The sequence below is a fragment of the Haplochromis burtoni genome, unplaced genomic scaffold, assembly GCF_018398535.1.
Source record: "Haplochromis burtoni strain Fernald_Lab_line unplaced genomic scaffold, NCSU_Asbu1 Contig_677, whole genome shotgun sequence".
Classification (NCBI taxonomy): Eukaryota; Metazoa; Chordata; class Actinopteri; order Cichliformes; family Cichlidae; genus Haplochromis; species Haplochromis burtoni.
Genome location: NW_024583038.1, coordinates 34008 through 46925, shown reverse-complemented (window position 1 = coordinate 46925; position 12918 = coordinate 34008). Strand labels below are relative to the sequence as shown.

Below are 12918 nucleotides of genomic sequence, written 5' to 3'. Positions count from 1 at the left end.
GGGGGGGTAGCCTCCTCTGCACCATTCCTGGAAGATCCCTTGTAGGAGGTCCAGACGTTTCTCCAAAGTCTCGTGTTTCTGTGACGAGCCTCTGGAGGAAAAACTGATTCTCAGATTTATCCTTTCTTATTTTTTCTGTTGGCTGCAAACAGCTTTCTACAACTGTTATATGTGACCCTGAAACAGGATCGTTTGTACCCGTTAAGTCCTGTGTTTGAATTCTGTTTTTATTCTTTAGTCGGAGCTCGATAAACAGCTCTGTCAGGACGGAGCGATGATAAAGCTGAACTAAATCAACGCCTGTGGGAATAAATCACAGAGCGTATGATCGCTGGTTTTCTTTTAAATAGAACATTTGGGTTTTTCTGTCGTCTGAAAAGAGATGAAACTCCAGAAGAAGTCATAGAGCAGAAGATATAATCTCAGCACTAAGGTTTGGTCATACAGTTTATATGACACTAAAAAGGATCATCTGAGCAAGTAATGTTAGAATGTGGTCAATATAGACGGGAAAGGCAAATCTGACTTTCAGAAAAATAGAGTTCAATTATGAATAAAATAAATATTACAAAGCGACACAGGTGATGTAGTTTCAGGGTTTTAAGAGCAAAAAAGCTGTTCTCATCCAGAAGGTGGCGGTAATGCACCGGAAGTTGAAGAAGAGCTGCCGGAACTGTGAGGACGGACATCCGGTGGCTGGACCGTTAGCTTTGCTCCGGTGTGTGAGCCGAGTGTGTGAGCTGCGGCAGCAACGATGCCTTCAGTTCTGTATCTGAGAGAGTTTATCAACGAGCGACTAACTGCTGCTGCTGAACAAATATTCTTGGAGTTTGAAAAAACGATCGTCCAGTACGAGGAAGAGATCGACCGTCAGCGCAGACTGCTGGATATCACCTGGAAACCCCAAATCAAGCTGCACAGGACAGGTGAGTGTCCCTCTGAGGGAGCATCCTGATCACAGCTCTGCTGGAGATCACGGCAGGTGAGCGCAGGTGGAGCCTCGGCTCCGGTTTCCTCTCGGGTCCGACTTTTTCTCTTCTTTCTTTTTTCCAAAACCTTTATTAAAAAACAGTATACAGAGAATGTGCACGAATTAAGAAGTTACATACGTTCAAATGATTTTAAATAGCACAAAATCGTTTTTATTAAGTGATCCACGAATCAATCTTGTGTAAGAGAGTATCATTATAGTAGAGTTTAAATTAGGTTTTGGCTACTGTATTTGCATTTGTGGAAATAAAATTTAGCTAAGATAACTAACACATTTATTGTAAAACATATATCACCTTCTTTTTTTGCCTTCGAAATAAACAAAATTTTTCTTGTTAATGTCACTGACAAAGGAATTCCAATAAGAGATGCTCTCTGGAACAAAGCAGGAATATTCGTATTAGCAGACAGATTCTTCCAGTGTGTGAACCCACAGGGTTCAGAGAGGCAGATGATATGCAAGGTTGAATACCTGTAGAAAGCATTATAATACCCGCAGGTATCGCATCAAATAATACGACATAGTCTTTGGATGTGGCTGGAAATTTATAAGTGTTTAAAAATTCTGGATAAGACATAAGCTGCACATTAGGATTAAACAGCTGTTTCACTAAAACAATCTGTTTCTCAACCCACCTAGAAAAAAATAATGATTTATTTTTATGCACTGTGTTCCTATTATTCCAGATTAAACACGTATGGGGAGTAAAGTTGTGTTTATATAGAAGGGACAAAGCTAATAGAAGTTGTTTGTTAAACGTCGACAGGTTTTCTGGAAGCTTATCTATATTATAATCACAACCTAAGACAAAACTTAGACCCCCAAACTGAGAGAAAATGTAGTGAGGAATACAATTCCAGATGGAGACCTGATTTTTAGGAAAATGCTTTGTCTGGTTAATCTTTAATGTATTGTTTGGAGCAGGGAATCCAAAACCTCTGTGTTCATCGTCATTCATCACTACACTCGTGCTGATGTAATGTGTCCCGTTTTTCCAGAGGAAGTGGAAGAGCATTCGGTCGATATCCTTACAAGTTTTGCCGTCCACATGCAGAGAAATTGCTGCATAAGTCAGTCGACACAGACCTTCTGCTTTTCAGAGCAATACTTAAATTTAAACTTAAACTTAAATCTCTCTGCAACCACTGATTTCACTTGGTTTGAGTTTTTTTTAATAATTTGGGGAAAATTTAGTAAAATTCTCTTGTTTTTGTTTTGTTGTTTATCTTTGCTCATCAGACCTAAATATGTTGCTTCATTTTTAACTGTTATATTACACAGACTCTGAACATTACACTCTTTGACAGGTAATAACTGACATTTATTGAAGTTTAGCATCAATCCAGACCCTTCTGAGAAATCCTGTAAATGTAAAGCAGTCAGCACCTGGTTGGCATTTTAAAGAAAGGTTGTGGTATCATCTGCCAACTGACTGCTATGTTTATACCCTTCACAGGGCTATTCGAAATATGAGAGGCAAGAATTTGGGTGCAAAGTAAAAAGATCCGCACTGATCGGCCTACACCTCGATTGAGACCAAAACGGGAAGTGGTGCTGTTTTTCATTCTAACACAGCTATTAGCATTGGAATACAGAGTTTTGATAGCTCTGCAGAAGATATCACCAAAACCACATTTCTGAAGTGTAAGAAATATAAACTCATGCTCAGTTGAGTCAAAGGCTTTATGGAAGTCCAGGACAAGGATCAATGAGTCATCAGATGCTGAGTAGTCCAGAATATCCAAGACGAGTCTAATATTATTGGAGATGTGTCTGTTTGTCATAAAACCAGACTGTGTCTCGTCTACAATATCGTCCAAAATATATTTAATTCTTCTAGCTAGCAATAGAGCTAATATTGTACAATCATTATTTAGGAGGCTTGTTGGTCTCCAGTTGTCTGTAGAAAGTAGGTCCTTCTTAGGTTTGGGAATTAAAGTAATAAGTCCATCCATCTTTTTCCTGAACGAACAAAAGCTCCTTCAGCTTTCTGGTGCAAATCTCATCCAGTTTAGATTTAAAGGTCCTAAGACGTAATCCGTCCTCCTCCGAGACCTCGTCTGGTGGGAGTCAATATATCACAGAACAATCTGATTTTCTTCTGCTGCTGCACTCGACTTTTTATGCCCCACACCGTCTCAACACTTGTTTCAAATTTCCCACTTTGTGCTGTAGGAATTCTCAGTATTAGCCTCGTCGATAAAGTGTTTTATAAGGCGTGTAATACGCTCTTCCTCTTTGGAGCTTGTCTCTGCCTTTGACATCTTTTATCTTCTCACATGCAAAGCCCACCATTCTTCTGACTCCGGCAATCTGTAACGCGAGGTCATCCATTCTTTCGTTTATTAGCTTTGATAGTTTCAGCAACATCCACGCTATCTTCCTTTGAGCGCAACGCCTTTCTTTGGCGCCGGAGACTGGCTGGATGAGACGGGTAGAGGTGGAAACTCGCCCATCACATCCTCAGTTATTGGGAGAGGTAGTGAAATAGCCAAGTAGTCACGGCAGTTGTTGGTTTACCGACACGGCTGTTTGGCTAGCATTAGCCTTTAGCAGTAGCTTTGTTCTGGAGCTAGCCGAGGGTCTTTTATTATCACGCTGTGACATTTTGGCGCTTTATTCATCAAATTCAGTCCTTTTCCGGATTAAATACCGAAGAAGCTTCTAAAGTCTGAATTGACATGATGTTCCTACCGTATTATAAGCTTACGTTTGCTAAGCGCGGCAGAAAAGTTTATTGTTAGAACAATAAAGTTTTTGCATTATAACATGATGTAGCTCTGTTTTTTGTTTGCCTGGGTGGCAGCTCGACACTTCTGTAATGCAGCGCTTTTCACAGATAAAAATCATAAAGTGCTTCACAATACTAGGAATCAAAATACAACAAATAACAATGTAAAACAATCAAATACAACATAAAAATTAATTGAAAGCTTGTCTATATAAAAATGTCTTCAGCGTAAAAACAGTAGAAGAGAATTCCACAGCCTGAAAGGCCCGATCACCACGAGTTTAAATGGAGTGCGTGCGGCGACCAGCAGTCTGTGACCTGATGACCTCAGAGCTCGGGACGATGAATGCAGTTTCAGCAGGTCCGATATGCACTGGGGAGCCTGAAAGGTTAGAACTAAAACAAGTAGAAAGACCTTTGCAAAAATCCAAACCGGAAGAAATAAAAGCATTAATAATCATCTGCAGTTCAGCCTTGGACACCATTAGCCTGAGTTTTGAGATATTCCTTAGACGATGAAAGCAGTTGTGGACCAAGCGACATCGAGCTGTCAAATACGACACCGAGGTCTCGAAGGCTTGGTTTAACAGAAGCTGAAATGCTGCTAATTTCTTTTATCATATGGTCGGGACCAGTAATTAATGTTTTATCAGAGTTTCGCTGATAGAGTTTCTGTCACATTGTGTTTGTTCATAAACCTGCTGCTAATCAAACTGAGTTTGCTGCACTGTGATGGGTTCAAGGGTTCTCCCTCCTGCTGAATCCACTTTAACCTCTTCCCTGTTTTTATTTCTCTGCTCATGTTCTACTTAATCAGCTGTCCAGCTGATCGGTGGTGTGGTGAGGAAAATGTGGGCTCCTCATCGATATTACAGAAAGACAGAGACAGGAGGCCGAGGCCTTTTTGTTTACTTTTATTAAAAGACTTTCATTGTTGTCTGAAGATAACAGTGCAGCTGGACATAGAGGCCTTTTTTTGCTGAGCTCTGTAATCTTGTCAACAGGATCATTTAATGAAAACGAGGAATCTACAGATGCAACATCTGGAATACGGAGTGTGGAATATGTAAACAAAGCAACATAAAAACCAGTTACTCAGCCACTCATCAGAACCCAAACCTGAGAGCCTGACAGCGTCTCACTCAGGTTGAGCTCTGGACTCTGACCAAACCATCATAGTTGCTCCATTCGTTCCTGTTTCAGCCGTTCTGTTGGATGTTTGTGCTGCTGCTGATGGTCCGAGCTTCAGCTGTGGGACAGACGGCCTCACACTGACTCTAGAACACTTAGACAAGAGTTCACGGTGCACTAAGATCATCGTCCCTCCTCCACCGTGCTGACAGCTGCTCTCAGGTGTTTTTGCTGATATGCTGGGTTTGATTTTGTGCGTTATGGACAAACATCTCCACTTTGGTCTTGTCTGTCTGAAGGATACTGCTCCAGGAGGCTTTCTCTTTAGACAGAAGAGGCCTTCCCTTGCTTTTTTTTAGTCATACTGTCATGAAGTTTAAGTTTAAACCTGCAAACTGAAGAGTCTGAGATGAGCTCTTGGGTCTGTTGCATGCTCTGACCTGTTTCATTAATCTTCTGCACTGCAGAATGATGGACTTTGGTTTATTTTGATATGATCTTATAACCTTTCCAGGTTGATGGGCATCTGCAGTTTCTTTTCTAAGATCACTGCTGACGTCTTTCCTCCTCAGCATCATGTTAACACACACCTGAATGCTCGAGACCAACAAAACATCTGCTTTCATAGCAAGGCTCACACTGCTGATGATCAGCTCATTGTGAAGCTGGTTATGAGCACCTGGCTGCTACTTACACACTCAGTAAATATCTGCAAAGCTCTCGTGGCATCTCTAAGGTGTTCTACAGCGTCGTGGAGGAGTGTGACAGCTCCTCTGCATCAGTCCATCAGAGCGCGTGATCAGGCGTGTTTGACACTCAGCATTTTTAATTTGGTTTCTTCTTTCATTAAGCTAGCAGTAGTTACCCTGGAACAGCAGGTCAGGGCAGACCTGGAACAGGACCTGGAAGCACCTTCCCACCTTTGACGTGACCTTTAACCTGTACAGTCCAACAAATCTGTCAGGTCAAGCTGGTTGCATGAGTGTGCTCACACTTAGACTAATACTTTGATTTAGTCACTGCTTTCAGGCTTCTTGGGTTAATGTCTTAGTTTACAGAGAGCTCACAAAGCATGAAAGCAACCTCATTGTTGAAAGACATCAGTCAGAAGAAAGGAAAATAAATTCCACAGCATTAGATTTATCCTGGAACACAATGAAGACAAAATATGGGACGACAGTGGTGATGCAAGACCTGCAGCATCACCGAAGGAGCTGCAAGAACTGTTAAGCAGTGACAGCCGTCTCCCTTCATAAGTCTGGACTGTGGGGGATGTGTCAAAGAGGGAAGCCTTTTCGAACAAAGGAAAACATCCAAGCCCGGCTACAGTTGGCATAAAAATACAGTAAGTCTTCCAAAAACATTTTGGTCTAATGAGACCGAGGTTCAGCTTTTTGGCCACAGGTACTTCTCTCTTTGTATAGCGTGGACATGTCACCATATTCAAATGATTTGATTCTGCGTTAGAAATACACCAACAGCACAACTCAAGAGCTCTGTACAGACGACTTGAGTTAGTAAAATTTAAGCCTTAATCCAATGAAAACAGGTGAGTTGTAACAACATCGTCCACCATACAGGAGGATGTTGTATCTGTAGCAACCAAACCAGTTTCTGTATCGGGCTGTAAACATATGCATTTTACCAGGGGATTCTATGGTTTATGATTTTAACCAGAGTTTATTTGCTGTGTTTTTAATCATGTCTCTTCTTTCATTTGTTGTTGACACTCCAGACGTCCCACAGCAGCCTGTCTGTAAGGAGGAGGAGGAGGTTCTCCCTGAGCAGCAGCTCTGGAACCAGGAGAGGAGCTCCAGTCTGGACCAGGAGGAACCAGAAGCTCCACAGATTAAAGAGGAACAAGAGGAACTGTGCAGCAGTCAGGAGGGAGAGCAGCTGGGACTGAAGGAGGAGACGGATACCTTTATGGTGACTGAAACTTGTGAGGAAAGTGACCACAGTGAACCAGAAGGAGACAGGGAGCAGCTTCTCTTTGAGAGTTCTGTGAACAACAACAGCAGAGGTCAGCGAGCAGAACATTATAAAGAAGCAAGATCAACTAAAACCGTAGAGTCAGAGTCAAAAAAGAAGCATCGGAATAACAATGGAGACAGCTCAGTTATGTCAGAGAGCGAGAGTAACACAGGTACAGGTGTGAAGTCTGTAAAATGTTACGTTTGTGAAAAAACGTTCAAGAAAAAATCTCAGATGCAGATACATTACAGAACGCACACAGGCGAGAAGTCGTATTCATGCAAAACATGTGGGAAACGATTCAGCCAAAACTGCCATTTATCTGTTCACATGAAGATCCACAAAGGGGAGAAACCGTTCCCCTGCAATGTATGTGAAAAAACCTTCCGAGACACACTAACACTGAAATATCATATGAGGGTTCACACGGGCGAGAAGCCGTACTCATGCACAATTTGTGGGAAAGGTTTCTGTCAAAGTAATAACTTAAACATCCACATGAGAACACACACGGGCAAGAGACCTTACCCCTGTCAAATCGGTGAGAAAAGATTCATTGACTCCTCCACAGTTATTTAAATATCTTGCTGCATTTTGTATAAGTTCATACTCAAGTTTAAAACAACAACTACACTAAAGCTATTCTGTTATACCTGTATGCAAAAAAAAAAATTTCATAGTTCAGCAATACTGATCAATCTAATAAACTTAAACCTGCACCATCCTCCCTATTCTGGTATTTTAAAGAGTACTTAGCGTAAATATTAGTAGGGCTGAACGATATATCGCATTTGCGATAATATCGCGACATGATCAAGTGCAATTTTCTAACCGCAAAGGCTGCGATTATACTCTGGACATGTCCAAATTCATGGGCTGCATCCTCCTGAGGCCGCATTTGTAGACCGATTACGTCACAGCGACGCGCCGAAGGCTGTCCAAATTACTACCATATCCCAGAATTCATAGCGCGGCCCAGCCAAACTCCAGTTTCCAGCAATGGCGGCCGCTACTAAGTTTTAAAATTACTCATACTAATCTTTCTGGGTCACAAAATAAACTTTTAACATATTTTCAGGCGAGAAAGTAGCTTGTGTAAACATCAAATATCTGCTCGGTTTATCAAGATATCCCATATTTGCAAAAGTGCTTCGACGTTTTCAGAGGCGTCTGCTACCCACCAGCTCGACAGCTAGCCGGGAGCTCGAGGGTTACTGATGCGGCCGAGAACGGCACAACTCCCGGCACATCATTTTCAGATCACCGCGGAGTTTCGCTGCTCGGGTTAAACGTAATATATAAGTCACTTAGACAACCTAAAAATGTTATTGTTGGGCTTTTTTCAGTGTTTTGTTTGTTCGTGAGTAAATCGGTTTGGCTGAGATTAAAGTTATTAGATTAGATAAAATAAAACTTTATTAATCCCCCGGGTGGGTTCCTCCTTGGTTTTCACACAGCTGACTAAACGTCAAACAGAAAACTATTAAACAGAAGTATGAGACAGTCGAGAATTTACACCAGTGTCTGGTTATATTTTAGATAGCAAGAAGCAGACGGCCGAGTTTATTAAACTCCACCGAGACAGCGGTGACGCTAATCAGAACTAGTCAGAAGGCTAGACCGTCCAATTTCACGCCTTTAAATTTTAAAGGCGTGTTTGTGTGTGTGTTTATACAATTGCTATTATGTTTGCACTTTATGTGTAATGTTACTGACTGCAGAGATCAGTAAGATGTGTGTATTTTTTATTTATTAGTTTTATTTATTTAATATTATTTTTTAATTGAATGACTGTCTAGTAGTTCACAGATGTCGAAAAACTGAGTGTGGTAAAGCCACTGATTTTTTTTATGTATATTTCTGCAATCTGCACATTGTACTGACTTTCATTTTAATGTTTACACCAGGGTTCCTTGTCAGCACTTTATGCTCAGATGTTTGTAAGCTAAAAATAAACTATTGTGTATGTTCAAATATACTGTTGTGATTGAAGAAGTTAAATAAAAATGTCAGTCATCAATTCATGCATCACCTCATGTCATCATAACAGAGGTCTGTCTTCCAGGAAAGAACAGTTTAAAATTAATGTAATATAGTATTGGCCATACTATATGATGTATTGCTTGTCTTTGTTTAATAATACAGAAGACAAAGACCTTAAAAAATAATCGCATATCGCATCGCAATCGCAATATTGGGGCAAAAAATCGCAATTAGATTATTTTCCATAATCGTTCAGCTAATATTAAGCAACCTAACTAATAGGGTTCCAACTCCCAGCAACAACAAAAATAAATAAATAAAAAATAGGGAACCACCCCTCACGCTCCACCTCATGATGCTTAATCGACGTAATCAACCTTAATTTGATGCAGTGTGAAAAAAAATGCACAGAAATCAATTATTTTTCAAGAAATATTAAATAGATTCAACATCTTTCTTCAACAAAATTGCAGACTGCACAGATGGTACCTTCCCAAAGGAAAAAGTACTATAGCTTACTAGGGTATATATATTAGACTTAATAGTTACTATATACAGTAATTGACTTCTATTCATTTTACATCAAATTAAAACTTTGGGTGTCAGATAATTATTTATTAAAAGCTAGACATTTTAAATGAGAATAAGAAAGAAAAGTATGTCTTTGTGCCCCCTTTTCCCTGTTAATGCCCTATCGGCCCCCCTGGCTAAACTTTGCTAGATCCGCCCCTGCACAGTTACCAGCCGTCAGCTACGTAGAAAAAGATCCTCGAGTAGAAAGTAATATTAAATACATTCTAACAACAGCTGATCAAGCTTAAACGTGCTGCTGTTGTTCAGCTCGCTGGTTTCCTCTTTCTGGTGCAAAGTGGGCCAAAAACAAACAGAGACGGACTCGCGACAGAAAAGCCGATCAGCTGATCATTAATCAGTTTCATGATTGAAGTAGCAGCAAGAAGAGGCAGTCGCTCCATATATCGCTTGTTAAGCTTAACGCAGGAATGCTTTACAAACATTCAGAGATGGACTTACACACTTGCTTTACTTCTCTCGGGGATAACTTTGTCGGAGATGAAATGCCGGGTTGCTAGCGAAGCTCCACATGCTATCCAGACCACCGACAGGTCCCGCATGCCACAGCCGCTCTATCACGTGATGCATACTGCTCCGACGTGCTAACGTTCTGAGGTGAGTTACGGCGTGTTGCAAGTTTTGTGAGGTGCTTTCGTGATATTTAATGGATCGGATTACATTTTTTATTTTTCTCCGATATCCGATCCAGTAATTTAGGTCAGTATCGGACCGATACCGATACGTAATATCGGATCGGTCCATCTCTAGTACGTATCACTCCGCCAGGCTCCGCCTACGATGGCCGTAATGCTCCGACAATCCATCAAGCGGTGCGGCTTCGTAGCTCAGCAAAGTCGTACTGAAACATTTGACAGATTTTCGAGCGCCGTGCACATAAAATCGTTTCGAGGTCAGTAAACACAACCAGAGTTCATACATAAGGCACACGGGATTATAAGGGGCTCTGTCGACTTTCAGAAAAATCAAAGGATTGATTTTAAGTGCGCCGTATTTTCCAAACAACACGGTAATAACGACGGCCCGCTAGCATGCGCTACCAAAAATAGTGCTTTGTTGTGTATCTGACGGACGAAAGCTAAACCAGTTCCACACCAGTGAAGCTGCAGCATTTTTACAAACCAGTTCTGGTTCATCGTTTCATTCAACGATCCGCTTTCGCTCTTCTCATTCTGCGTCGCCGCCATGTGCGTATGTAAACAAAGGCACTGCGCATGCGCGTTTTACCCATATTCTATCTCCATGTTTCGTTTTCCTATCGTTGCCCAACATTATACCATTACCGTGAACGGTATGATATGGCCCAGCCCTAACCCTAAACCAGTTCTTTATCTGCTTCAACCAACGAAACAGGGACACCATCACCCATCCTGCCGTTACAGAGAGGGACGACGCCCCCATCCAGCTGGAGCAGCATCAGGTCAGAGCCACACTGTGCAGAGTCAACGCGAGGAAGGCAGCTGGTCCTGACGGTGTAGCTGGTAGAGTGCTTGAAGCATGTGCAGACCAACTAGCAGAGGTTTTCACCACCATCTTCAGCCTCTCACTGCTACAGTCTGTCGTACCATCCTGCCTTAAGTCAGCCACCATCGTTTCAGTGGCCAAGAACACAGTGAGCTGCTTGAATGACCATCGTCCACGTGCTTGAGCAGCCATAATTACCAAATGTTTTGAGCAGCTCATCATGTCGCACATTAAAGCTGCCATCCCTGCAGACCTCGATCCACACCAGTTTACATACTGGGCAAACAGGTCGACAGAGGACGCCATAATAACAGCTCTTCACACAGCCCTCACCTGGACAGTAGCAACACCTGTGTGAGAATGCTGTTTGTGGACCAGCTCTGCCTTCAACACAGTCCAACCCCACAAACTGGTTAATAAGCAACTCATGACTCAGCAGCTCACTGTGCAGCTGGATACTGGACTTCCTGCGTGACCCCAGAACATCAGGATGGGAGAGCACACCTCCTCCACCCTCATCCTGAATGTAGGTGTCCCACAGGGGTGTGTCCTCAGTCCCCTCTTATACTCACTTTTCTCCCATAACTGTTCACCAATCCACACCAGTAACACCATTATAAAATTTGCTGACACCACCATCATAGGACTGATGGACAACAGCGATGATTCAGCTACAGAGAGGAGGTTCAGCATCTGAAGCGATGGTGTGACGACAACAACCTGCATCTGAACACAGCCGAGACCAAGGAGATGGTAATCGACTGAGCACTCCACCCTCTACATTGATGGAGGAGGTAGAAAGGGTGGAGAGCTTTAAGTTCCTCGGAGCCCACATCTCGGCCGGCCTTACCTGGTCCACAAACATCTCCCACCAGGTAGGGAAAGCACAACAATGGCTGTGCTTCCTCAGGAAACTACGTCAGGCCCAGTTACCCCAGAGACTGCTAATTAACCACAACCGCTCCACCATCGAGAGATTTCTGACCTCCTGCTGCACACTCTGGTTGAACTGCTGCACCATGGAGGGCAAGAGGAAACTGCAGCGGGTGGTGAGGGCAGCAGAGCGGACAATCGGCACCTCACTAACCCCCCTCAGAGACATTTATACTGGCAGACTTCAGCAGAAAGCCAGCATCATCATCAAGGACCCCCCCCCTTCCCTCTGGTAAATTACAGGTCCATCAGGTCAAAGACAAACAGACTCAACAGAAGTTTTTACCCACAGGCTGTCAAACATGCCCTACCTCCACCCTGATGGAGGATAACTGCACTGCCAACACTCATGGACATTACACCTAAATCGTATTTCTATTTATACTTCAATGCAACCAACACCCCTACCTCTTTAAACTGTATTTATCTCACACACACACACACACACACACCCACACACACACACACACAGACACACACACACACGCACACACACACACACACACACACACACACACACACACACACACACACACACAAGCACACACACACACACACACACACACACACACACGCACACACACACACGCACACACACACACACACACACACACACACACACACACACACAACACGCACACACACACGCGCACACACACAACACACACACACACACACACACAGCACACACCACACACACACACCACACACACACACGCACACACACACACACACAACACACACACACACGCACACACACACGCACACCACACACACACGCACACACACCGACACACACAGCGCGCACACACACACACGCACACACACCACACACACGCACGCACACACACACACACACACACACACACACACACACACACACACACACACACACAGGGCAACAACCACCGTGGGTAGAGATGCTTTTTGAGTAAAGGTTTAACTACAGCCAGCTTGAAGGCCTGTGGTACATAGCCGATCATTAGAGATAGGTTGATCATATTTAAGATCGAAGCATTAATTAATGGCAGGACTTCTTTGAGCAGTTTTGTAGGAATGGGGTCTAAAAGACACGGTTGATGGTTTGGAGGAAGTAATTATTGAAGTTAACTCAGTCTTC

General features: G+C 42.8%; 1 protein-coding gene across 1 annotated transcript; it reads left to right on the top strand.

The window, feature by feature from the left end:
- The first annotated feature begins 28 nt into the window (after positions 1-28).
- Positions 29-7406, top strand: LOC102294558 (zinc finger and SCAN domain-containing protein 31). The gene is made up of 2 exons (XM_014330071.2): positions 29-926; positions 6589-7406. Exons 1-2 carry the CDS (start codon positions 755-757, stop codon positions 7404-7406), a joined length of 990 nt encoding a protein of 329 aa, XP_014185557.2. The 5' UTR covers positions 29-754.
- The last annotated feature ends 5512 nt before the right edge of the window (positions 7407-12918 follow it).

What these genes read in the sequence shown, in the direction of transcription:
- LOC102294558 (XM_014330071.2), top strand. Translation starts at nt 755, where the DNA reads ATGCCTTCAGTTCTGTATCTGAGAGAGTTTATCAACGAGCGACTAACT. An exon ending in AATCAAGCTGCACAGGACAG is followed by an intron (nt 927 to 6,588) that starts GTGAGTGTCCCT and finishes TTGACACTCCAG; the next exon opens with ACGTCCCACAGCAGCCTGTC.